Genomic DNA, 26,988 nt, shown 5'->3' with positions numbered 1-26,988 from the left:
AGACTTTTCAATGAAAGGTAGTGACAAGGGGTTAAAAAAAAGATCTCATTTTTTAATGAATGTGGGTGTTCGTGAATAGTGCTGTTAATCAACAGAACAGAGCTGGCAGGATTCCCAAGAGAGACCAACCCATTCTCCAGGCCTATCCAATTTGTAACTCTTTCATGAGACTTTGAGACTCAAGGTACCCAGTGCCAAACTATGTGGGCTATGTTAAGGCTACAGGTGAAAGGCTAGTGCATTAACTTGTGGTGCCACCTAACTCCTATAAGGTCCACTTCTCTATCAGTGAGGCTATTTGTCTCTTTCTCCATGTCCCAGAACTATTGTCCTTGTTCAAAATGACCATGCGTTAAGCCTCAAATGTAATTAGCATACCAACATTTAGCAATCTGCATTAAATCAGTATTTTCGTTGATACAGATTGACCTAGTCACAAAAACAAAATTGCAGTTAAAATAAATCCTGTGTGGGAATGGAAACTCTAAAAATGATTTTTAAGCCTGTATAACCAGTATTAACATTGCTATATAGAATTAAAATGGTACTGAAATGAGGTCTGCAGCAGGTTTATACATTTTAGTTTTGTTGTATTACAAACTTACCGTTTAAGTAATTGAAATAAATAAACTCCATTGTGTGATCTTCAAAACTTACAATACATCTTTTTTTTTTTTTTTTTTTTTTTTTTTTAAGTATGACATGGATGAATTTTTTGTTAAAATCACTTTTATTTTAAGATTTTTTCCATACAGGTCTTAAGGCATCTGCACAAATAAATATTTTTGCAGAGGTTATAAAATCATTTAAAACATTGGCCAGATACCATTTTATCTTTTTTGTTTTCATTTTATTTTTTTCATTTGATCCCTTAAATGTTCTGACCTTGTGGAATATGACAAGTAAACCAGTGTTAAATCCATTCAATATGTACATAGAAACAGCACAAAACAACACTCACTGGGGATAAAATCCACATCACAATAGGAAAAAGACCACATTATTAAATGGTTGAAGTACAACTATTTACAGGTCCCTAATATGGCTCGATGTCTTAATATGTTCATGTACTGGTCCAACAGGGGTTAAAAACTAACATCTGGAAGCATATCATCATGCTACCATGAATGCCACCTAACTCCAATCCCTCTTTCAAAGTGGTCTTATGTCCTAGAATGGCAGGTTCAGTTGATAAAAATTAAATGACAACACAATGTTGGCATCGTGCAGACCTCCAGCTCTTGCTATTCAGTAATTTTAACAGTGAAAATCACTCGTCCCAGAAACTTGTCCCGCTCGTCATCGTTCTTCAGGTTACTTGATCCCTCTATCTTGCACTCCAATGTTATTACATTATCATAATCTTTCTTTTCAAGCATCAGTTTTACAGCAATCAAAGGCTGCACGTATGTTTCCTGTTACAGACAAAAGAAGAAACAGATTCTCAGATTCTCATTCTGACTCTTGAGGGTGTATAACCAAGCTAAGCAAATTTGTGGATTACTGTGTGAAGATATTTAAGGATAGACAACTGTACAGGCAAATCCTTATTAATCTAAATAATAACAAACATGTCATGTAATGGCTTAACAGCAATTCTCCCAAACATACACATTACAAGTTAATAATGTACAGTACTGTACTGTACAGACAATGCAAAATGCAAGGAGATGAAATCATACTAAAAAGTTATCATGTAATTCAAAAATTCTAATGAGAATCTGTTAGATCTTTAATGCGATTATTATTAGTAGTAGTAGTTGTCTTAATCATACTATCTAACAGAATTGTATTTCAGATTTATAAATTAATATTTAAATAATCGTGCAAAACTATATGTCTCTAAAATATAAAATACCCTTAACTGTTGTATTTGCAATAAAGGGTAATGCATAAAAGGGCAATACTTACATGAGCTTTTTTTCCATAATACGGAAAGTACATAAGATCAAAATTCTTAGTTGCAGGAAAATACAGCATATTAAAATCACTACCTTCTTTCTGCACGGAAATGAAAGAAAGCTAATTAATACTCTGAATATGCATGCAAAAAACTTGTCCTCATTTATTTCAAGCTAAACTCCAAAATATAAACACTGCAAACAGAGCAATTAGTTACCCTACTGTAAATATGTTTAATGTGATGACAAAGGCATGCTTGCATGCTCTGTTACTGTTTGCAGACAGCAACACCGATGTCAAATCTTGTTAATCTCTATTATAAATGACTGTACAGTAACCACTTTATTGCAATATGCACATAATGCCATTAGGTTACTTAAAAACAAACAGAAAAAGGCAAAAAATGAAAGGGTACAGTCTCTAACCCTTTAAAGACCATATATTAAATAATTTGCCAACCATTTTCCTGGCAATCTGTATTAAACCTGTAAATCCCATTACAGACTGATTAGGTGCCACTAGAATTGTGCATTTGTTTATCAAAGATGTTTTAAACTCCATTCCAGAAGCTGATTATCTAATATGAGCTTCATATATGTACTATTCATCAGAATACTGCAATACAAAAGACTGGTCCTTAAAGAGTTAAAAAATGACACAGAAGCTAATACCAATACCATTAAATGCATGTTCAAGTCGCAACAAAGCTCTGCAAAAGCTTAGCAGCCTAATATAGTTCATGAGCATATTACTTACACTGAGTAAATGTGGTTACTGATTATACAAACTTCTATGAAATGTTCATGTTTAATATTCCCCAAGCTCAACCTTCCTTAACAGCATTTACTTCCCCATGTGGTTACCCCAGATGTAATTCAGTTAAAATGCAAGGTGCAACTGAAAACAAAATACTGGTAACCGCATGGAATGTGCCAGCCTTACATCACAGGTAACACCCACTCCCTTAGTTCTGGGTAATAGATTAATCATTTATGTGGTCCCTGCTTAAATCCCAGTGGAGATTAGTCCACATTACCATAACAGCAATAAAAGAAGCACAGACTGGAAGCAAACATGTCAGTTTAAACACAGGAAAGTAAGGCAGTGTGGAGATTGGAGTGTAAAGCTTACCCAACAGAGTACATTTTAATACAGTTTTGATGCAAAGTTAAAATCTGTATCTGCTGTACAGATTAAACAGTAATTACTATGCACCCAATCCAGCACTGGTATTCAATAGTTGCATACAATCATTCCAGTCTTAAATAACTCTGGCGTCTAATTATTTTCTATGGAAGAAATAACCCAGTGGCATGGGGAATGAGCACAAAACATATAATTTAAATTATATAAAAAGGATAAAGAAATGCAGGAACAGCAGGTAAGACTAAGGTTTATTTCAGTATGTGTACAGGTACTTAAATCGTTAGCATAATTTCGTATTATGCACATATGTTTTTAAAAGGTTTGTTTTAAACACAGTGTTCAAGGGGGAAATGGCATTTATTGTATACCTTCCAACATATTTTATACACCGGTAATTCAAGGGAACTATTTATTGAATAAACAATTTTTTTTTTTTACATACAGTTGTATTTCTATCTGTAGAAGTGAATTATTTTGCAAAATTCAAAGAAAATGGCTTGAGAAAATAGTTCAGGCAATGCTGCACTGGACCACAATAACCAGTTCCACTAACTAGGCAGAATTGGGGGGTTAAAAGCTACATTTGGTGGCTGTTAAACTGTGCCCCAGTATGGCTAATACTAAGTAAGCCAACAATGCATTTTGATTTCTGTTTTCTGTAATTTAGTAGCTAGTTTATCTAGTGGGATATAGGCCTAGTACTTGACTGTCTTTCTTAATGCGAAGACAATCACACCAGCTTTAATTGAAGAACAGAAGGTATAATATAAATGCCTGTTAAGCTGAAAAGAAATACACTGCACTACACACAGTTCTACCAAAGCATTGCTGAAATAGCATAGCTGTTGGACATTCTTTCAGGAAAATGTAGCAACTTCAGAATCCTAGGACACACATTGCACTTGTATCTTACCCACCAACGTTAAAACTGGCTAAGGCTCTATTTGCAGCAGAAATAAAGAGAAATAAAGTAACACACAAGTGAAAACATACATAATGAACATGGTGGACAAACAGAAAAACATTTTTAAAAAATTGTATTAATTGTATTAGCATTGTATTAATCCTCATACTCAATAACATTTACGGAATATGAAATATAGTGGAACATAAGTGTGTAAAATATATATATATATATATATACACACTCATCATTCCTACAATTTAAAGCATTTCCATTTTAAAATTAGGTCACACAAAACAATTAAAATTTATGAAACTTCAATGAAAAATGTTTGGCATTGCATCTGGGTTTGAATTGTAACAACTACTAACCTTAACAGTGCAATTAATAAAAGGATCCCCTGATGGTTTGAGTCCAATAATCTAGCAAAAAAGAGGAGGGAAACATGAAACACACACTTTTTATATTAATTTTAAATACCAAAAATACTACACTAAAACTACAGCAAAGGTAACCTCATAGAACAAAACAAATTGAAAAAAAAGTGAACTAACAACAACAGATTTGGAAATATACTACTACTACTATGGCACGTTTTAATACACTTTATTTACTTTAAGATTTGTATAATAATATGCATCTATATATATATATATATATATATATATATATATATATATATATATATATATATATATATATGTATATTAATTGCAGGCACACCTTAAACAAATGATTTTTGAAGTTCTATAAATGGTACACAAAAAACATGAACATGTTATATATATTAAATAGCGCATTTTGAACTACTGTATATGGGGGAATAACTTCCACTGGTGTCTGTTGTCTGTTTTTGTTATTACCAGCTGTTAGTCTGGGCATACCTGCCGTTTTACAAACTAGAATTGTTAGGTAGTAGGGACAATAGGTTTCTGAAGAGCACAATATCATATGCATTTTGTAAAAATGTCTACAACAAATCTAATTAATAAAACGTGTCTAACTCTTCATATAACCGTTAACCTCATCACACTAATATATTAATAATGTATAAATACATTACATACTGTATTCTACAGGGCATTTTATAAGCACAATAATATTGATCAATATGGGCTTAAACACTTGCAGTATTTACATCCGCCTCTGTTTATGTCTTCCAAGTTTTCTAAGCAACCAGTGATACGTACTCTGTTCATTTTCACAAGTATACAAGGTTTTCCCTCGGAATAGCCAAAATTGGGATCATCTAGTCCAGAACACTGTCCCAGCAGACTGCGTTTAAACGGACACGATTTTTTGGGAAGTGTCTCATCATCTTGTATACTGTAGGACCCAGAAACGCATGGTTGCTTTTTATCTTGATCTATATCATTGTACTCTGCAACAGGGGAAAAAAATACAACAGTAAGGTCTTAACTGATGGGCCTAATGATAGTGGTATTCACAGACTTATGACAACATCTTGCATTACACTGAAATAGGGTTTTACTAAAAAAAAAAAAATATTATGAATTAGAATATTTATTGTAACTAGCAAAATTAAGAAAGCACAGTAACTTCAACTTCAAGCAGTAAATTATTTTTCAACTTTTACCAAACAGTAATTAATAAACTATATAAATTGCACCCACAGACCCAAACTGACACATTTATCACATCCCTGATCCAAGTTGGACAGGTCTTTGTAAAAGGCATTAAATACTGTGATTTGATTAATTACTATTATAATATGAAGGTAGCTATGGATATCAGATAAGTTTGCTGCTAGGAATTTCTATAAAGAGCCCTCATATGAAAAGGATCCCCATATAATTGCATTTTGTTTATTTCACTGAAATCTACTGCCAAAACACTCCAGAATTATTACACCAAACTGGCTTCTCTGCACAACTATAGAATACATATTTACAGTACACCCTTTACCTTCACTGAAATTACAATTGATACTTACGCTGTAAAAATGACTCAAGATGTTGAACGTAGTGGCTATACTTTGAGGAGTCAGATTTGTTATACATTATATCCAGTGTCTTTGGCCTGATTACCAGCCCTGCAATAAAGAACAAACATGTTAGTCTTGAGAGCTACGTCTGTTTATACTCTTTTTATGTATATATTTTTACATGCAGAGCCAAAGTCCCCAACTACAGGTGGTTTTGCTGATGGTAAGATCAGATAACAGCATGACACAAATGCTATCTATGGTACGAACTTGTAACACTGTATGTAATACAGCATATGCAAAATATGCATATGCATATTATATTGCAAAATACCTAAGTTTGGGGAATGTATCATGAAGCACAAACGAAATGTTAGACTAAGTTTGAATAAAGACAATTGTCTGACGCAGTGTAATTTATAGTAAAGTAAGAAGCTTCAGCAAATTAGGTCTATTCAATATCATGAATCAGCAGTGAGCACAAGGATTTATTCAATTACATATTGTTATGGATTGAGAGAGATTAAAACAGTTGCTACTAAGAATAAACATTATCTTTGTTGAAGGTAATTCTGGAGATATTTCCAAATGGTAAAACACTGACTGTGTCTATAAATGTGCAAAGGCAAGGTAACTGTACTTTACAAAGAATTATTATTTGAGGTACCAGTAAATGTTCAGCTATATTCTAACCTTATATTCAAATCAAAGGTATGATCAGAACTAGCACCACTAAAGCCAGGATCCACTGAAACACACCAATCCAAAAAGAAACAGGAGTAAAGATCAAATGGGCAAAATATACAAACATTACTGTGGTTCAAGACAGTCAAATAACTCTCCTGGCACACAGTTGAAAACCAATATTTTCCAAAGTAAGAAAGCTGCATCAGGCTTCAAATGGCTGTGTTACGGCATTTACAAGGCATTTAGAATATTCTACCAGAAAACATCTCCTCTCACCACCCTGAAGTCAACAGAGAAGCAATTCAAATGTCAGTTCTGTTTTCATTTCAAGTTCTTCTACGGAAACAGTAGCTTTTTGTATGACCGGATTTACAAATTTAAAACCAAGGTTTTAAATCACTCTCACTGTTGTACAAGAACATTACATTTGTAATGTAGGAGCCCATTTGGTCAGACAATGATTTTTGTGTTCAGTTTAAAAGGATAAACAGAACCAATATAAAGTCTTCTGCAGAAAATAAAAAGACATTGATAAAATTACCAAATATATCCCCTCAAACTGGAAAGTATCTCCTGAAAAAACAATGAGGGTAGGTGTTGAAACCCCCTTTCTTCCAGTCTCTCTCCAGATATATACTTTATAATTGTTATACATCCTTGAAGTTTCATGAAAATGCAAGTATTAATAATCTTTACCCATTAAACTGGTCATTTAGAACAGGGGCACCCAACCTGACTTGCTCCTGATATGAAAGGGAAGAAAACTTCTTTTTTGCATTCCCAATGGTTCTGAGTATAGATGTGGTAGATTTAAACCCATCACTGGCAAGGAAACTCCCAGCAATTTCACAATCCTCAGCTTGTTTGTTTTCATCAGTTTCACATCACTGTGCTTAAGTTTGCATACAGGTGACATCCTCATCCTGGAAAATCACCATGTTTTTGACTGGAGAGCCTTGTCATTTACTGACCTCCCTAACACGATCGATCGCTTATTATTCACTCTCTGTAGAACATGCTTCAGATTCTTAGGGACGTCTATAGTCAAAAGGAATGACATTTTCTAGATAAAGAAATATAACAAAAATATAGGCTATTCAGTGGAATCCAAAGGGACTTCAATGTTACTGAGCAATGGTCTTATTCATTGCTTTTAAGGTAAACACTGACGCATTAAAGCTGTTGATGAGAGGTCTTGTCATGTTGCTGTCTCTCCTAACAAACCTGTGATTTATATTGTAAATATAGGCTGTGACAATGTGTAACCTACAGAAAAGGGGGCTCTGTCCTCATAAGAGCCGTGCAAAGAATAGAGGATGGAGGAAGGGAACTTCAGTGGCTCATCTGAGTAACCTTCTTCAGAAATCTTAAATGACAGGATCCTTTTAAAAAAGTGGCCTCAAAGGCTTTTTGATACAGGTGTTGACCTGCAGTTCTCTCTTTCTTCCCGACCTTGCATTTTCTTTGTATAGTTCTACAGCACTTCATTTTTCACACCATAGCAATTTTACTTTTCGCTACAAGTTTATACATGTCCCTGGGGCACAGGATCAAGAGTCTCCCACTGTGCCAGCTTGTCAGGACTGGATGTGCTCCGGTTACGCTGTGGGACACCACCAGTGTGCAACGGAACAAAGATCCTTCCTGATCATTAAGTAAGGAACACACTGCTGCACACTAAGGGTATACAGTCCCATGGTATCTAGCACTCGATCCCCTTCCTGTACACCCCAGAGGTGGGCTTGTACTCTGAGTGCAATCATGCATGTATTGTACTTACTACTGAATGAGTTTTGTATTTTCAAATATGCACACATTACCTGGACTTGGGACCCTGTCACAATACTTTGGAGCATTGTCATCCAGTGTTTGAAGCATGACCCACATAGTGAGTGTAAAGAGTCCAGCTAAGAAACCATAGAAGACTAGGTAGAAGAGAAGAATCAGAGCTGGAAAAAAAGAGAAAGATGTAAACTATCAGTTTCTGTTACATGAACTTCATCTCGGATGTTATACCCCTACAGTATATCAAAGCAAAAATGCATACTACCATATCAGTGATGTTTTAGCAGCTTCTTTTTAACAAGCTGCAGTATTTCAGAAGATGGGAGTTTTATTTTAAAGCAAAGAATAAAACAAGTAATGTGGTATAAAACTAGCATTAAACAAGGACAGTAGGCATTATACAACATATGTACCTCAGCTCAGTCAAACTCAGTTAAACACAGGGGTCATGTTATAATCCTAAACCTTATGTATGTGAAAAAGCAAATGGACATACTGTGCAATCACACATAAGGAAGTATTGGTTTATCAACTGCAGTAAAACATGTGACATTGAAAGCATAGTAAATACGGGTAAGAATGGTAAAACTGTCTTAGTTAACCATAGTAAAGGATGGAAAATGCATGGTATAAGCATGTTTGATGCATAGTAAAATAGTTGTGTGATGATGCATACATTCTGCACAAATCCAAATGGTTGTCAAGCTAACTCTGAAGATAAAAAGAAAGGCCCCGAGATATGGCTTGCAGCAAAAAGTTGCTACTGTAGATGCGGATGATCAGATTATTACAAAAGAAAACAAAATATTCCGATTTCATGCTTTCTTGTACTCTATTTAAAAGCAACCATGCAAACGCAATATTACAACAAGCCCTTAAGTCAAGTCAGTTTTTATGACATGTCTGTATTTGCCTAAAAAGACAGACGTACAGAATACAATTACAAGAATCATCTTGGGGGGCAATACAATTTCACACACCAGTGTGGTGGATCGTAATACCACATACCTAAATTATATAAACCTGAATTCCTGTTATTGCATGTAGTAATTTGTTAAAAAACGGTATTTATATTTGCTTATATTATAAAATAGACGCTGCAAGCCTGTAAGAGTTAAATATCTATATACAATACCAAAAGATCTATTCTGCATAGTCAGTGCATTACATTAACCTTAACAGTAATTTAATTTGTTCTAAAGCACAAAAATAATTAGAATTATGACAAGATGGATTATTGAGAGAATATTGTACATCTTATCACTGGAAAAGGTTTTATTTTCACTTGACAGATATTAAGTGCTAGCTTGTTTCTGAGGAAACAAGTTATGCATTTTTCTTTCCTTATGATCTCCAAGGTACACGGGTGCTATAAATAGAATGTGCTGCAGTACAAGAAATGCCAACGGAGGAATATTTAGTAGCTGCATGCTATATATTTCATAGATTTTTTTATATTACAAAAAATAGGATACACAATTGCATGAATGGAAATATACATTAATATGAAATAAAGGAATGATACTTTATTCATGAACACATTTTTACCATTTTCATGTTAAAATACCACCATCACCTTAACCAGAGCTCTTTTTATTTGTTTACTGCTGGGGTAGCATCAACCATTAAAATAGAAGAGAGTCATGAAGTGAAATACTAATTTCATTCTGCTTCTTAAAAGCCAACCTTTGCAGGTTTTAGAGTCACACTGCCATTGCATGGTAGAAATACAATTGTATCAGTTCAGATTTTTGTTTTAACCTATTCCTCATTACAATAAACTGCAAACAGAATAATTAATAGAAACGATCTAGCCTAAGTATCAGTGAATGGGAATTGTAATGGCGTTAGAATGCACAAACTCAAACTACTGCAATATCCATGAGGCTCCCTAGATTTCCTCCCTGGGAGAACTTCTCTTAAATCACTATTTCCACCCCTGCCATCAAATTAGCTTTTTTAAAAGTCAGCCTTATCGGCAGTAGTACTAGATCAAGACAAATACAGATATGGAAGGGAATTCAGATGAGACACCCCTGAAATATGATTCATAGTATAGATTTTTTTTTTTCAGACTCCTTTGACATGTAACATTGATGCCAACCACAAATCTGTTTCCAGTAGCTTTGGGATGTATATGGTTTTGTTCTCCAGGATTTGATATTGTACCAGGCAGATGGTGAGCATATCCACTGATGCAATGTGAGAACAGCACCCTACCACCCTTGTGTCTGTCTTACATTGAGATTTCCATTGGGTGATAAATGCCAGTGTTCTATTTTTGACTGCTATCCACATTTGGGACCCTTAGAAGAGCCCCTTGTTGCTTAATGAACAAACAGATCGTATCACCTATCCATAGCCCTGTCTTCACAGGCCTTGCCCCAAGGTTATCTCAAGAAATCACTCTAATGTAGACATACACAGTGCCTAGCCTCATCTCCTGTTTGTGCACTCTGCTGTGCTTCGCTACCAATACAGTATTCTCCAACACAAGATGGAGGCAGCTTTATCACATGTACAGGCTGGTATAGGTAACATAAACACCAATGTGGTTACAGTATACAAGTCAGTATACAACTAAATACGCTGTGAGGAACTAATAGACAATTAATCAATCTTCTGTTGGCTATGAAGCCAAAGCTTATAATTTAGGAAAAGTGTTTGTGTGTAGTGAGAAAGGGGGGTTTGCCATGTATGAGACAATTTTATTCATGAATTATTATTATTATTATTATTATTATTATTATTATTATTATTATTATTATTATTATTATTTTAAATGTGGTGCAAAACAGAGATTAAAGTGTAGCTTTTGTAAAATAATCAGCTTTCCTGTAAAATTGGTATAATACCTTCATTTCATTATCTCCCAAGTGACCCTTAAAGAGGTTCTGAGTATCAGTTTATCTCTAATTGTTTGAGTTAAAAAATACATATATATATTGTAACAGCTATATTAAATAAGTAAGCAGCCTGTCGGATAAAACAAGCACTCCACCTATTGCCATGTTGGAGGTTTGTTGAATGTTTTTGTCATAAAAATGATTACTCATCAAGGAAGATTCTTGTTTTGAAAAGAAATGCCATGTGAGTGAATGCCCAGTACAAGCACAGTGATTCTAACCAGTCTTTGCTCATCATGCAGATGTTAATACCACAATGAAAATTTATCTCTTGGGATATTGGGAACAGTACTGTCCTATTTTGGTTGGTTAAAAAAATGACGGTATTTTTATATATTTATAGCATTTGCCTTTGCCTATCAGAATAAACAGTATAAAAATAGATAAAATATTTTTTACCTTGAAAGGATCCATTTCAGGCTCTGCTGCCCAACCAAGTCATTGAATTATTCAGCATTTCCTCACCTGCCCTTCTCCTTCACCAAATAGGACTGCAGTAGCAAAATTAATCAATAGCAGTGATTTATATGACATGGGTGCAGCCTAGCGTACCTTACCAAGGACTGAAATCGAAGGCGTTTGACAGTGTAGCTCATTGTTCCATGGCCAAAACCATAAGTGAGGCTGAGAAAATGATCTGAGTATGTTAAGACAACTGTTCTGTTCTTCATCTATCTTTGAATTAACAAACCCAAATACAGGGCAAATACAAATACCCATCTTTGGGCAAGTACACAATATAGGAAGTTGGGACTATTGGGAACTGGATTTATTATTGGACTTGGATAAGCAAGATAGGGTTATATTTAACATCTACCTGTTAAAAGTGTATTATAGTAAAAGCATTGCAAAGTGGAATAAAGCATAGTGAAAGTGTGGTAAGCATTATAAAGCCCAGAGAAGTACGGTAAAGTATATTAAAGAAACATGGCAAACCTGGATAAACTATGGGAAAAGCATAGTTAACCATGGGAAAACTGCAAAAATACTGTGTTAATGTAGGGAGTACACTTTTATAAGGGTTAAAACAAAACAAAACAAAATAACTCCCAATAGTGGAAGAAAATTTGAACCACTGATGGGACTGAATTGATATGGGATTGAATGGAGCTGAAATCACATGACAGCCAAGAGTGGAAATTTCCCTTTTATAGAATGTGGGCCATGGTGGTCTAATTTAAATTCCAAATTAATATGGGGCTCACGTAACAGATCAGACTGGTGTGGAGATCGACACAGTCAAAAGAGGCTGGCAAAATGTCGCAGTTGCCTAGACCGGCAAGACCAGACGGTCTTTCTACATGTACAACAAGGCTTTTACGAGGCAAGCTTTTTTCACCCAGCAACAACGCTCCTGTTCTGGCACAACTCCGTCCCCTTTCACTTTCAGTAGCAGACCGAATTTCGGTGACCAGTGTCAAAATGCATTGATCAATTACTGGAAACATGAATCTCTCACAAAAAAAGTACTGTACATTATACTACAGTTGAGATTTTCGGCATAAATTAATAAAATCAAGAATTATTTGGGGGGAAAAATTACAGTTTATTGTGCATACGCGGGTTATCATACATTAAAGAGAATCAATTAAGCCTACTTTCCATATTATCATAAAGATTAGGTTATCATTTAATTAACTGCCAGTATCATGTAATGCAAAAAAATATCGATAGTAACTACAGTCAATTTTTACAAAATTCTACAAAATGCAACAAATGCGACATATGCAAAGTAAAAAACATAACGGACTACAGCTAAGCATTTTATCCCGAGATGTCACGCTGTTGCCACATTGCATTACACCGCATAACGTGCATTTTAAAGTCTAAATGAAACTTAAATTTTAGTTAATGTCCATTAATCAAAATGACATATTTTCTTGTACTTTTATTACGATTAACAACAGTCTCTAGGGCATTACTTTTGGCCTGTCATTTTGACATGGGTTTATGTATTTATATATTTATTTATTACCACAAATGACTATCTTATTCTGATTTAGCTACTATAAATATCAGTAAAGTATAATTCGGATAATATGAAACTAGTCTAGGCCACTTGTCCAAAATAATGTAGTTACCAGTTCAGGATACCGGTTAAAATAATAATAATAATAATAATAATAATAATAATAATAATAATAATAATAATAATAATAATAATAATAATAAATCTAAAATTCAACCAGCCACTTCCAAAAAATGTCACAAATTGGAAGATGCTACTTGAGAAAGACAGGTACAGAATGGGGTTGACAACATAAATACAACACAAAACAGAATAAATATAAATACAATTTGACACGAGAATACTATAACTGCAAAGAAACATATGTACGACACACAATTTAAGAAAAAAATCGACGTCACTCACGACTCTGTATTTAAAAATAATTTGTAATAAAATACAAAAAAGAAGCCCATTTTGTTTTTAATAATAATGTCACGAATGCTGCTACATTGCACTGAGCAACCGCAATAAGCCCATCATGAATGAATGATTTGAAAGAACAAGTACATTTTTTTTTTTGACCCGGCCGTATCCCCCTTCCCACAGCAGGTTCCTTACCCCAACTACTGGCTGTGCGCCCCATAAACGCGCCGCTCCGCGGGTTGAAGATAAAATCCTTCCAGGTGGACTGGTTCTGGTCTGCGGGTTTTTCCTCCTTGTTCGACATGGCTGGTTCGGTTTATAGAGGGACCTCTGGCAATGTGGTGTAACGAAATAATGCGTGTGTATGTGTAGCGAATGATGGAGCCGACTTCGTAACAGGGATGTTTTATAATAAGGCTCTCTGACGTTTTCTTAGCAGGCGCAGCTCCACTGTTCTCGCCTCTCCTCAGCGTCACCGCAAATCGAGTCGAGCTTCTTTTGCTCGAGGGAAGGCATTTGAAGCAGTTGCGCAATCGCACTGAAGAGGGGGGAGGATGGCTCGGGCGGTTAGAGCTGCTGGATGGAGAGGATGGATGGATGGAGACCGTCAAGTCGAAACGTCCATGTCAGGAGACTGAGCACGGTCTGTTTTGCACAATGGTTTCCCAGGAATGTAACCATAGTCTTGGAAACTACACACTGTCACTTTAATTTGCACCCAAGTTTTGTAAATATTCTCTAAAGTAATGTGCCGTTTGAAGATAGGCGAAGGAGCAGCTGTCTTAAGCAAGGAGAGGGGCCATTTGCAGGAGGGTTCCCCTAATTAACGAATCGCAACTTGTTGGATAATTCGTATTGAAAAGGGCAAAACTTGTGACTCTGTTTGCTTGAAAGTTGTTAACCCTATTTCAGCAGCGAGTTAAGAACATTTAGTTTAGTTTTTGGCCTTATAAAGCTGCTACATATGCAACTTACACACCTTTATTTTGAAGGAATGTATGAAATACAAAATACAAAAACAATTCCAAGATACCGTACTGCTTCTCAAAACATTTTCATTAAGATAGATATGTGTTTTTTAAAATTATTTTTCACTTGGACATTGACATTAAAAAATACAGGCAAACATTTGTCTTATATTTTATGTTCAAGCATTTTGATATGCTGAAAAAATGAGCTTCAAATTCAAAAGCTTCCTACCGCTCTGAAATATATACTCTACAGTGAAACTGCTGTAGCTGTCTTGTGTTAAGATCTCACTTTCCTGCTGTTTGCCTTACCCTGCATGTTGGGAAAGAGATAACGTTTTTTTTTTTTTCTGGGGGGGGGGTGGGGCGTCATCTGAACTTTTTTGCATTTTAGTGGAGAAGCCCAGGATAGTTACTTACATATGGCATCTGCCAATGCTTTACCCTATTTCAGCACCAATGTCCCCAGTGTTATTTCACTCTTCTTTGGTGACATTCAATATGTGACATTTAATATGTGGTGTTAACACAGGGGGTCAAAGGCTGTGATCACCAAGATAAGCACATATACTGCATACACTGCAATGACATTGGGAGGGTAGTTTATATGGTATTTTTAGATGGTATACACTGCCCTTCACCTTGTGCCCTAATATTGTTCCCATACGTGTTGGATCATTTTGTATATTATCAAAAGGAATGTCCCCAATCAGTGTGAAGAAAAGATCAGTAAGTTTACTGTATGAGCTAGGTCTGAAATCTACTTTTCTATTTGGCAGCCCAACAAACTTTCACCAAAATGAATTCATTCAATACTCCGCCTTGGTTAGCCTGTCAGCCCTACAGCTCCCCAACTGTACATCTTTGGAAGGCAACAAGAAACTTACAGCAGTAAAACACAGTACTGATTATCATGGGGGAGGGGGATGAGGATCCTGTTTAAATGACAGCTTGTCATTGGGTTCAGGAGAGAAATTAATGACTAAATTGCAATGTAATTATCTTCATTGAAGACACTTCATGGAACTGGTTGTCATAGCTGCAGGTTAGGAGATTTTCCAACCCCCCCCCCCCCCCCCCCTCCATTTCAACACCCAGCTTCTAACAGGCTGGTCTAGTGAGTCCTCAGGTTATACTGAGCTCAGGTCTGTGCTTTAGCTTGACATGATTTCAAGATACCCTTCTGAAACCAGTGCAGGAATGGGATTGAACGGAAGGGAGTCCTGAAACAAAGTGAAATATGATGGCCATTTTCTATGGGTTGGGGCTGTTGCTGAACCGAGTTTGAAGTATCCTGAACTGACACCATTATGTGATGTGTGTTTCAGTTCCTCTGGGCTGCGAGCTGAACGATGCTCAGTTTGCACGGCAACTTGAGGCCACAATCAGTTCATGCTGCAGCGGAGTCATTTAAATGCTTCAGATTGGTTAAAGCTTTTTTGAAAGTATGCAGACAGACTGAACAGTGACATGACATGGTAACCTCAAGGCAGTTTTGTTGTTTTATAATGAACTGGCCATAACCTTTCTGGAGCCATCAAGGTGACTTTGCTTATAAAAGTTCACCCAATGGTTGGCTTGAACTACCGGTATATACATGCCTACTATTAATTTGTGACAGGCTAGTGTAACCATACAGCATTTAAGATGAGTATATTTAAATCAAAAGAACAGTCATTTTTCAATGTCTATAGTGAAAAGTGAAAAGGTCAGACTGATCTGTGAGGATCCATTTTTCCGTCATCTTTAGATTCTGTGTAATTGCTAGTGAGCTCTGTCCTGCAACAGTACAAATGCTGACAGATGGAATCTGCAGGCTGTTACACAGGCACTGACTGTGTAGCTGTTGGATAATGATATACCATTAATGGTGACATTTGCAAATTCTTTGAACTGCAGTATCTGCAGCAGCCCAGAATCTCATTTGCATAATCAATTTAATTCCAACCCAGAAGCTTTATGTTTGATATCTTTTATATAAGGACATTTTAAATGTTGCGGCATATTGTTGCCAAGAAAACAATACTTTGTACACGAAAAACAAGATTATAATGTTCAATATATATACAGTTTAATACAAAGATAGTCACGTTAAAAAAATGGGTCAATTATATTTTTCTGTTTTTAAACCCATGTAAAATTAAAAATATACACAGCACATATATAGAATATATACTTTATATTTTGCCTCACATGAATTCATATAAAAGTGGACTCATACTTTCATATATGTAGGTATAACCGTCTATAAAAAAAAATATATATATATAGTTTTCACAAAAATGTAACCCAGCTGGTCTGACCTGTAGTTTAGGCCAAGGAATCCAACAACAATGTAGAGCAGTATCATGAATTTTAAAAAATTGCATGCTCATCGATATGGTGTTTGAGTTTGCATGACTGTACTTGTGTGCATGAGGAGATCAGAAACCTTTGGGATCTCCATCCAAAGCTACTCAGGACCAAAGACATTGGAAAGCATTCCAGTCTAATGGCCTTACAGGCCAGCATTGGGATTTTCTGAAGCTGTCACATGCAAGGCAATCTCTGTTCCTACTGCTAATGTACTTGAAGCACTGTGTGCCGTGGTAGCTGTAGGATCGGGACTGTCCTGCTTTTTTTGCAAAGTAGGCCTTTAAAGAGACCACTGAAACTGTATAGTCACTAGCTTTTCAGCCACTGGTACCATATTTAAAGTATTTGGGTACTAAATGGTCAATTATAATTTCATAAAAATTGTTTGTTTCTGTTTCTTTTTTAACGGAAACAAATCTTAACATCGTCCAAAGAAAAATAAACTAAAACCAGGCACAGATTTCATAATTTTATTACAAAAACCACTGTAATGATTACAACAGTTTTATTTCCTTTAAGTTGTTTCTTTCTTTGTGTTTATCTTCCCTGTTTATGGTTTTAATGTGTCCACATGGTTTATTCCCATTGCTTTTCAGTTCTTATTATTTATGTATGTTCATCCCTGTCTCTTCAGATTTAGAACTTCAGCTCTCCTTCAGATTGGACTCTCCTGACTTCCATAATGGATGGAACAGAGGTCAAAGACTGTGATACATATGTTCCTGTAAGTAGGAATGTATAATCTGGCAGCATCTTATTTCCTTCCTTAGAAAACAGAATGTTCAAAGTAATTGCAGAGTAGGAACACTAGGAAGCTACTGCATGGGATCTTGTGAACTGTCTTGGGTTTACAGGTGAGTATAAATATTAGACATTCATAGAGAGCAGAGAATAAATAAACAGCAGAGAGATTACATGAAAAAGGACCATTTCCCAGAATAATCTAAATCTACACAGTAGCTTTTAACAAGATTTCTAGTGACTTGAGGCAGCTACAAGCTATATTAAACTCTCCAAAATGTCAAAGGAGTATTGTCCAATTACATTCAATGAAATTACATTTTTTTGTCCCTTGTTGAACTATTACCCTAATTTGTGTGTGTGTGTGTGTGTGTGTGTATATACTGTATACATTATACTATATATACTGTGTATATTTACTGTATATAGCGTTGCTTGAGAATTTGTCAATATAAGCCATTTGATACTCTTGAAATCCAAATCTAAAAGGGAACAATATTTCCTGTAAGTGGAACGACCATTCCTGATGTCCCTCTGTGAGTCAGTCCACGTAGTCGTGAATGGAATGCTCCCCTGGCGACACACTCGTGCTTACTCCTCTGTGATGGAGCACTGAATGCATAAAGGTGACAGTATAAGCCTTTCTGATGCAGCGGCTAATGCAATTGCATTGCAGAGCTAATAAGGCATGAACTCTCAATGCCTTGATAAAACCGGACACATTGTGACGACTGCTTCAGACCAATTAAAGATAGGGAACATGAGGTCGGGAAAGCTCAGGAGACACTCCCATAGACTTCTGAGAACTGTACATTAAATTAAGCATTTCCTTAACTAGATCCCTACCTGCATTTTATATTGAAAGAAATATATTGGCCTCATTACATAGACTGCAGCTGGGGAAGTAAATAAAGTAACAGAAGAATTACCTCAAAGGTTCTTTTGGAATCCTCAGCAAATGTGGATAAATGAAATCTGGACACTTGGTTGTCCAGGAGTGAGTTTTGCAACAAATACTTCTAAAAAAAAATGAATGCCTAAGGAAGTATGAAGTATTAAACTGATTGAGTGATGATGGAGTGCAACCATGGTAAAATCAACAGACACAAATGAAAAATAGAACTACAAAGTGCAGAAGATATATATATATAAATATGGACTGTAAACATGAGAAAGCTGATAACTAGCTCTTCGAAACTTGGACATAATCGTAGACCCTGAACTTTCACGCTGGTAACCTTAACACCAGGGTCTCCTCCTACTGACATTAACTATCTCTGGCAGCTGATTTAGAATTTGGTGATATAAAGTTGTAAGGTTAAGGACTGCATTTAGCTATGTTCCTATTCTTGTTAACGCTTTAATGTGCTCTAACATTTGAATTATTATTATTATTATTATTATTATTATTATTATTATTATTATTATTATTATTATTATTATTATTATAATTATTATTATAATAATTATAATAATAATAATAAAGAGGGGTTTTGATTGCCCAGCATTCCTCCCCTTTTTAATTTCTGGCAGAGGGTAGTAAAGGTATGATCCCAAACAGGAAACTCAACCATTGTTCAGCCACATGTGCAAACATTTTATAAGCCATGGCTAAAAAAAACAAAGGTTTTATTTGTGAACAATTGTCCTTCCTTTTAGATCTGGGGTGGTGTCAGGTTATATTTAGCTTTTGAAGGCCAATATCCGAATGATGTTGATTGCATAAGTATGGCCTTTGGGATCCTGAAGTTTTAAATTATTAGGCAATATATTTACTTTACATAGAACTTGATGGAGCAGAAAAGTTATCAGTATAAAAAATAAATCTTACTTAGACAAGTTTTGCTTTATAAGAAACAGGTTTAGTTTTTTTTCACATTTTTCTGACATTTTAAAACAAAATGCTTGCATTTTTTCTTTATTTTAGTCAAGAATGCATTGTAATATTACTTTAAAAATAGACCAAATGAAATCACATTGTCTGAGGTGTCATAACCACAAAAAATCAATTCATAAAGTTCTCTTCAAAACCATTTAGCTATAAAACCATTGTGAATAAATACATATTCAATCTCATTTAACAAAACTACCTTTTTAAAAATATGTATTTATATTGAACTCATTAAATAATTACAAACATTTTATGTTTTAAAGCACTTCAGAAAAAAATAAATAAAACACTGCTTAAAAGCTCGGAAGGGCTCTGTCAATAGAAGTCATGTTTGTCCATTTACACACAACAGCTTGTTGACTATGAAATACGATGAACTACTGTACATTCAACATCTTTGATGGAAGCATTTGGTGTAACCAAACACATTTGCTTTCCAGCAGTCAATACATATCATTGTGATGCTTTCGGAAGCTGCTTCCTCCACTAGACGGGTAAGGGGTTAAAAAGGCATCGTTTGCGTGGGTGTATGGCTTAGGGAAGCCAAAGTTTCTGGTGCCATCTGCTGGCTCGAGGTGTGCACTACACAATTCAATACAGCAGTGCCTTGCTTGTAAACTTCTACTGGTGATGCCTGTTTTAAAGCACATTGCTAATTTTTGGGGGGCTCAGACAAACACGACCAGGCTGTAGCATACATTTTCTGAACAGGGTCTTCCTCACAGATTTAGGAGAAACAACCCCTAACAGCAGTGTGGAGTAGTGGTTAGTGCTCTGGACTCTTGACCGGAAGGTTGTGGGTTGTGGGTTGTGGGTTCAATCCCAGGTGGGGGACACTGCTGCTGTACTCTTGAGCAAGGTACTTTACCTAGATTGCTCCAGTAAAAACCCAACTGTATAAATGGGTAATTGTATGTAAAAATAATGTAATGGTATGTAAAAATAATGTGATATCTTGTAACAATTGTAAGACACCCTGGATAAGGGCGTCTGCTAAGAAATAAATAATAATAATAAAAAAAATTGTTGGTTGTCAGTCCTTCTTTACTGAGGCTCTGTCTTTTAAAGAAGCAAGCAGACGCCTGATTTGCTTTCCCCAGTATCTGCATCCATCGCCTTGGACTCTTTCCTGTTGGGGTTGTTCAGTTCATCAAACAGTCCTGATTCAATCATCTCCTCCTGCCAGGGGATAGAGACCGCTCCTGTGCCAAACCTCTTGAAGAATTTTTTGTCTTTGTCATCAAACTCGATGCCTCGTATTTCAGAGAAATCTGCAATGTCCCCGATCTCCTTTGCATAGACAACAGAGGGGTCTGGCACAAAGGGTGGGTCTACAAGACCAGCTTCCAAACGATGAAATTGGATGGATTTAAACCATGGGTGCATCCTCGGGTCATCATTTGCTCCTCTAGAGGACAAAAAAATTGATATAGTCAAATAAGAAACCATGCAAAGATACCATGTAAATATGACATTCCACAAAATGTGCTTGATTCATTTTTTTTAATGAAGACAAACTACTTGTAATCAGTGGAGACCTTTCCTGATTATAAACGGAATATACAATTCACTGTATATATCTGCATGAGGAATTGCACTATGCAGGTCCATCACAATCAAAAAGAGACTGGGCGCAATGAATGTTTTATGCACCTTAGTATTTCCCCGTTGTACTACAAGGGACCCTCTGTATTTCCACAGTCCTTGCCAAAAGTCCCTCATGGCATTAATTGCCGCATCTGTTCTTGTGCTTTTGATACACCCTCTGTGCTATTACACTTTCCAGCAGATCTTGTACAGTACTAAACAAGCAAAGCAGACCAATAACCTAATACAGTAATAATATCAAGTCTTGTCGTTTTTGTCGGCCATAAGGCTACTGAGACAGACTTGGCTGTCAGCACCAAAAAGAGGATTGCAGTCAATCCATCACCTTTCACATATTGTTTGACCTCTGAAATAAAGAACAACAGACTTAGCAGTCGTCACATACAGTAATAGCATAATCACTTATATAAGACTATAATTAAGTGTGACACAAAAGGTCCCTGGGTGCCATCCATTAACACAAATAACTGAAGTAGAATTGGAACAAAATAAAAGTGATAATAGAACACTGTATTGTTGCTTTTTTGTAACAAGATGTTTAAGAACTAAAGATATAGAGGAAGGCATAATGAACTAGCCTTACATATATGCTCTACAACTAGCTGTAGAGCATATATGTAATAGAAAAGGCATCACTGTTTCAATCAAGTGTCAAGATTGCTTGTGCCCCCTTCCTCATTAATGTATATTAATCTGCTGGACAACACATTACAGTACAGCTCATTGAAATTATTGAAAATTACAGTAAATAGTGTCCCCCAATCCTAATAATTTGGCCAATTAGTATGCAGATATTTGGGTCACACACAAGTTGCATAACTTGCTTTTTTTAATTTTTTTATAAATGTAGTGTCCAATTATTATTCTCAATTTGGAATGCCCAATCGCTTTTCTCCTCACAGCAGCAATATCCTACATGGCTCAGGAGACCCGAAGGTTCAGTGGGCGTCCTCCGATCTCAAGACCAAGCCAGCTTCCTTTTTTACCCAGGAACGCGAGAGTGGATGCCAGCGAGCTACCAACCTCTGAAGGACAAGGGCCAGCCCTGCAGGTGTCTGCTCTGAACCCACTGGGTGGTTTTGCCTCCCTAACCCACAGGAGCATTAGAGCCAGTGAAGACTGGTCTATTTCACGCAGCCAGGACTCGAACCTGCGCTGTATGACAGCCTGCGCACCACGCAGCTCAGCTTTTACCAGGTGAGCCACTCGGACGCCCTTAACTTGCTTAATTACATTTATTTTGTGAGTCTTCATTTAAAATGAAGTGACTACGCTCTCTGACCATCATCATGCACACTGTACCTGCAACCTAACCGCTCCTCCACCTTCTTGACCAGGAACTGCTTGCAGATATCTTTGGTGGGTTCATCGAAGTTTGCATGCTCAAACTTCACCTCGTCCTCAAGGCACCTCCTCTTCACTTCATCCTTATTCACTTTCTCTTTGAAATCCTTGAAAGGGGTCCGGCCGGCGATCATCTCATAGATACTGCAGCCCAAGGCGAACCAGTCCACGGAGTGGGTATAATTCTCTTCATTCAGGATTTCTGGAGCCATGTAACCACTGGTGCCAGCCTAATTCAGCAAAGTTAGACAACACATATCACATAACAGTGCCATTAGCATTCCAAAACTTTATTTAATGGCCCATAATTTATATGGTAATAAAATGAAAGCATCTTTTAGAAATATATCCTGCAGCGTATGTTTGTACAGCAACAGTAAGAGTAAAAAAAACATTATAATACAATAACTCTCAAAATGTTGGAAGCACCAGTAAATTCCTGCAATATCATATATTATCATACTGACATTATGTTGGTATCTAAAACATAATTAGTGTAAAACATAGGAGGCTGTGTGGTCCAGTGGTTAAAGAAAGGGGCTTGTAACCAGGAGATCCCCGGTTCAAATCCCACCTCAGCCACTGACTCATTGTGTAACCCTGAGCAAGTCACTTAACCTCCTTGTGCTCCGTCTTTCGGGTGAGACGTAATTGTAAGTGACTCTGCAGTTGATGCATAGTTCACACACCTAGTCTCTGTAAGTCGCCTTGGATAAAGGCGTCTGCTAAATAAACAAATAATAATAATAATAATAAAACAACAGAAGAAGTGGCCAATCCAGTACCACGTTCAAGTTAAATATGGAAAGTGCAAAGTGGGCCACAAAAGGTAGGAAAAAAACTGGTAGCGATTGAAGTGTAGGGATATGGCTTTTATTAAACAGGGACACATTTCACTAGAGTATTTAGAGAATACAATTTAGCTCAGAGATTATGCCCCAACCCATTCTTGTGCATGACAAATTACTACACACATGCAGTACTGTTTAGTTTTGTACAACATATTTCAGGTAGATATAAGACAAGATGAATTATAATTTATGCTGTTACTTTTAGTCCTATATTGTTGTAATGAAGACTCCGCCCTTCACAGTATCTCATGCAAACAGATTTGTGTAAAGCCTTCTAAAGAAGATTATGTTCACAAAGCCAGCAATGCCTTAGACCTGCTTGGCTTGTACTATCGAAGGGCATTAGATAATTTGTTTAAATGTAAAAAGAAAAATCTAAAAAAAGAGTCATTGCATGGGAAATGTCATACTTTCTAATTTGTTACACATAGGCATATTTGAAAAGAGTTTCCATACATATAGCTCTGCTCTTGATGTAATGCATTCTTCAATATGCTTATTACCCAGATGCAGTATGTTTAGAGCAAACGGTTTGTTTTACAGTGGTTCTCCTCAAACAGCTATAACTTTAAAGGTACATTTTAGGAACCTATTGTCTGTGGAAATAATCTGAGCAATAAGTGAAACAGTTTCTTTTACAGTTTTTTTTTTATTCTTATTTATACTGCATAGTGGATCTTGACTAAAATGCTATCAATACTTTATGTTTATATTATATGGGTTATCAAAGTTAATATCAAGGATAACAGAAGTGTTACTGAGATTATGTAGCCTTTTTTTGTGTTATGAATTTTACATAGTGTGCCATTTATATGAAGCTTTACAGCAATACAAGTCCCAATTCAAACTAGAAAATGAGCTAATTTAATTTATATTTATTTGTGCTGTAAATCACTTTCATTCGGTTTTGTTTCCGATTGTGAATTTTATAAAGTGATTATAAATTCATGTCAACTGCCGAGACATAAACAAAAAATGTTGAAGACATTCCTGTGTGCTTACTGTAAGGGCAAATCCTTCGGGTTTAAGATCAGGTCTGTACCGTCTGCAGTGCAACTGCTCTTCGACTTACCTTCTGGTTGATTTGTTTTCCTTCTTTAATTTCAATTGCCAAACCCAAATCAGATAACCTGCATTGCCCATTGTCATCCAAAAGTACATTTTCTGGCTTCATATCTCTGTAGACTATATTAATTGAATGCAGGTGCAAGATGCCACACGTTATTTGGGCTGTGTAATAGATGGCACGGTTCATTTCTATACCTCTTTCCCCGATGTTGTAAATGTGGTATTTCAGATCGCCTCCGTTCATGAGACTCATCACCAAACAAAGATGGGTTTTGGATTCGTAAGCGTACGCAAGTTTGACAATGAAGGGGCTGTTGACTTTCTCCAAGATCTTCTTTTCCAGCAGGGCCATCTTCTCTCCTTTTTTCTTTTTTAATCTCTTCTTGTCCATTTTCTTGCAAGCGTACATCTGTCCAGAAACCTTGACTTGGATAGCGCAGACCTGGAATAGAGCAAGATAAAGCTATCAGGTTTCTTACACAACAACTTTCAGACTGCTTCACTGCAATGCAACCTACCTTTGTGTGATATCATATACTTTATCAATACCTCCCTAAGCAGTATGAATCTCATGTTTAATTGCAATAGGTGTTCTTTACAGCTTACTCTTAGTTTCATGTTAATGAACTTGAAGGGACAGCTTGGGTATGTTAACAATACTAAACTGGAAAGGAAATTGATCCACTATCCAGACCCCAGGAAAACAAGATATCAAATATATAAATAAATAAATCATTATGGGGGTGGAAAACATATTTGCTAATTTGAATTCCTCTTTTATAACATATTTGTAACACTGCATGTCCTGCAGTCAGACTGAAGATACAGGCTTAATCAAGTATTGGGGAATACAAACACCCAAAGAAATCTTACCTCTCCAAATCCTCCTTTCCCCAGAATCCTGAACTCGTAAAAATATTTCTCAGTAATTGGCTGCCGTTCGAATACTTTCCACTGCATGAACTTGTCAAAGAAGAGACTGCTTTGGAATTCCTGGAAGGGTTTGCCCATAAGAAACTTCCTGGTCTCCTCTTTGGCCAGCACCATGACCTCCTCAAAGTCCTTTTCAGTCACATTTTTGCACTTTTCAGCTAACTCTGGGCTCACGTAAGAGATGAAGTTCTTGGAGTCCGGTTTGAGGAAGCTGGTGGCAATGTTCTGGCGCAGGTTGTCTCTCCCGGTATTCTCTGCCAGTTCCCAGTTATTCAGCTCATCCAGGAAGGCGACAGCAGTCTGATACTCAGGGACTGTCTGCGTGAACTGTCTGAAAAACCTTTTCCCTATGGGCTGCTGCTCACAGACACTTTCAAACTCAATGCAGATCTTCTGTCTCATTTCCGCACACTGATCGGGGCTGGGAAGGGACAGGCTCCTGCGCCTCTTTAGCATTTCTTTGGTGTCACCATCCATACTTTTCCTGGCTTGCAAGTAAGCCGTGTTGGCTATCAAATTGTCCAGACCTCCCATGTCACACATCTTGGCTGCTTTTGTATATCCTCTCTAGCCACTGAAGTCTGCTGTATTGTATATCCTTCCAACCCTCTGAGGAGCGCTGAGTGGATCTGAAGCCTGCTGTGGTAGCAAGAGACACTGGCACTCAAGTAATTACTCATTCAGAATTAAATACCCCAGAAGGATTTTCGCTAAGTATCTTTAGGTGTTCAACTCACGGAAGGTAACTTATAAGAGGTTTCTCTGCTAAGGAGCTTTCAACTTTCTATGTTTAGTTGCCAGCTGGAAGCCAGCACATGTGGACAAAGTGCAGGTCACTATTATGTAAGGAAATAATACAAAATATATCTGATAACAATAAAACTACTGCAACAATAATCGCTGACTTTTTAGTACACAGGGGTCAAATATCAATAATGTGAGTTTACTATAAATATATAAGGCTACTATATACGGTGTAAATCAATATAGGCCTAATAACATTAATCTATATATAACGAAATCATCAAGGCCTGTTTGGGCTAATACATAATGATTGTAAAGCAGAAACAAATAAGTAAACTTGGATCTAAAAGAACAAACCTCAGCACACAACGCAGTCAGTGCCAGGGATACAGTATTAGATTATGCAGATTAAACTGATCGCAGTAAGCAATCTCCTTTTAATATAAAGCACTGTAGACACATGACAGATGAGCTGCTTCATCCTGGAAATAGAAATGCCAAACTTAAAAAAAAATACTTATCAAAGTGCCACATTCCTGCATTTCTATTGCATTTTACATAATAAAGAATCACTGTCTTGTGACGGGACCTTTTGTAGCAGCCAGTTTGTTGGAGTAGAATAATGTTCTGTATTATATTCAGGAAGGGAGCTGCCCACCTGTGCATAATAAACAAGGCTTACTGTCTTGCCCGGGTATAACAGTCCCAACTCATTTGATTAGTTTGCAGCTGCTGTTAATTTTTCTTTCAGCGATATGTATTAATAAATGTAAAAAACTTTAGTCCAGTAGTATACAAAAATGTTGTCTTTTTTCAATGTTCAAAAAAAATATATA

General features: G+C 36.3%; 2 protein-coding genes across 2 annotated transcripts; both read right to left on the bottom strand.

The window, feature by feature from the left end:
- Positions 1 to 711: 711 nt before the first annotated feature.
- Positions 712 to 14,155, bottom strand: LOC117423381 (sodium/potassium-transporting ATPase subunit beta-3). Its single transcript, XM_034039031.3, has 7 exons — positions 13,845 to 14,155; positions 8,405 to 8,533; positions 5,907 to 6,005; positions 5,143 to 5,333; positions 4,324 to 4,374; positions 1,912 to 2,001; positions 712 to 1,415 (listed from the first exon to the last, which is right to left on the bottom strand). The coding sequence occupies exons 1-7, from the start codon at positions 13,951 to 13,953 to the stop codon at positions 1,245 to 1,247; spliced, it is 840 nt and encodes a 279-aa protein (XP_033894922.1). The 5' UTR covers positions 13,954 to 14,155; the 3' UTR covers positions 712 to 1,244.
- Positions 14,156 to 20,625: 6,470 nt separating this feature from the next.
- On the bottom strand, positions 20,626 to 26,272 carry LOC117423614 (rhodopsin kinase grk7a). Its single transcript, XM_034039674.3, has 4 exons — positions 25,349 to 26,272; positions 24,480 to 24,917; positions 22,515 to 22,786; positions 20,626 to 21,012 (listed from the first exon to the last, which is right to left on the bottom strand). Exons 1-4 carry the CDS (start codon positions 25,949 to 25,951, stop codon positions 20,667 to 20,669), a joined length of 1,659 nt encoding a protein of 552 aa, XP_033895565.1. The 5' UTR covers positions 25,952 to 26,272; the 3' UTR covers positions 20,626 to 20,666.
- Between the last annotated feature and the right edge of the window lie 716 nt (positions 26,273 to 26,988).

This window comes from Acipenser ruthenus, chromosome 17, assembly GCF_902713425.1.
Source record: "Acipenser ruthenus chromosome 17, fAciRut3.2 maternal haplotype, whole genome shotgun sequence".
In the NCBI taxonomy this organism is placed as follows: Eukaryota; Metazoa; Chordata; class Actinopteri; order Acipenseriformes; family Acipenseridae; genus Acipenser; species Acipenser ruthenus.
The sequence above is the reverse complement of the archived record's forward strand: the minus strand, read 5'-3'. Positions and strand labels throughout refer to the sequence as shown.

What these genes read in the sequence shown, in the direction of transcription:
- LOC117423614 (XM_034039674.3), bottom strand. Translation starts at nt 25,951, where the DNA reads ATGTGTGACATGGGAGGTCTGGACAATTTGATAGCCAACACGGCTTAC. An exon ending in GAAAACAAATCAACCAGAAG is followed by an intron (nt 22,787 to 24,479) that starts GTAAGTCGAAGA and finishes TTGCTGAATTAG; the next exon opens with GCTGGCACCAGTGGTTACAT. An exon ending in GAGGAGCGGTTAGGTTGCAG is followed by an intron (nt 21,013 to 22,514) that starts GTACAGTGTGCA and finishes TTTGTCCTCTAG; the next exon opens with AGGAGCAAATGATGACCCGA.
- LOC117423381 (XM_034039031.3), bottom strand. Translation starts at nt 13,953, where the DNA reads ATGTCGAACAAGGAGGAAAAACCCGCAGACCAGAACCAGTCCACCTGG. An exon ending in TCTTGAGTCATTTTTACAGC is followed by an intron (nt 5,334 to 5,906) that starts GTAAGTATCAAT and finishes CCCCTGTTGCAG; the next exon opens with AGTACAATGATATAGATCAA. An exon ending in TACTTGTGAAAATGAACAGA is followed by an intron (nt 4,375 to 5,142) that starts GTACGTATCACT and finishes CTTTTTTGCTAG; the next exon opens with ATTATTGGACTCAAACCATC.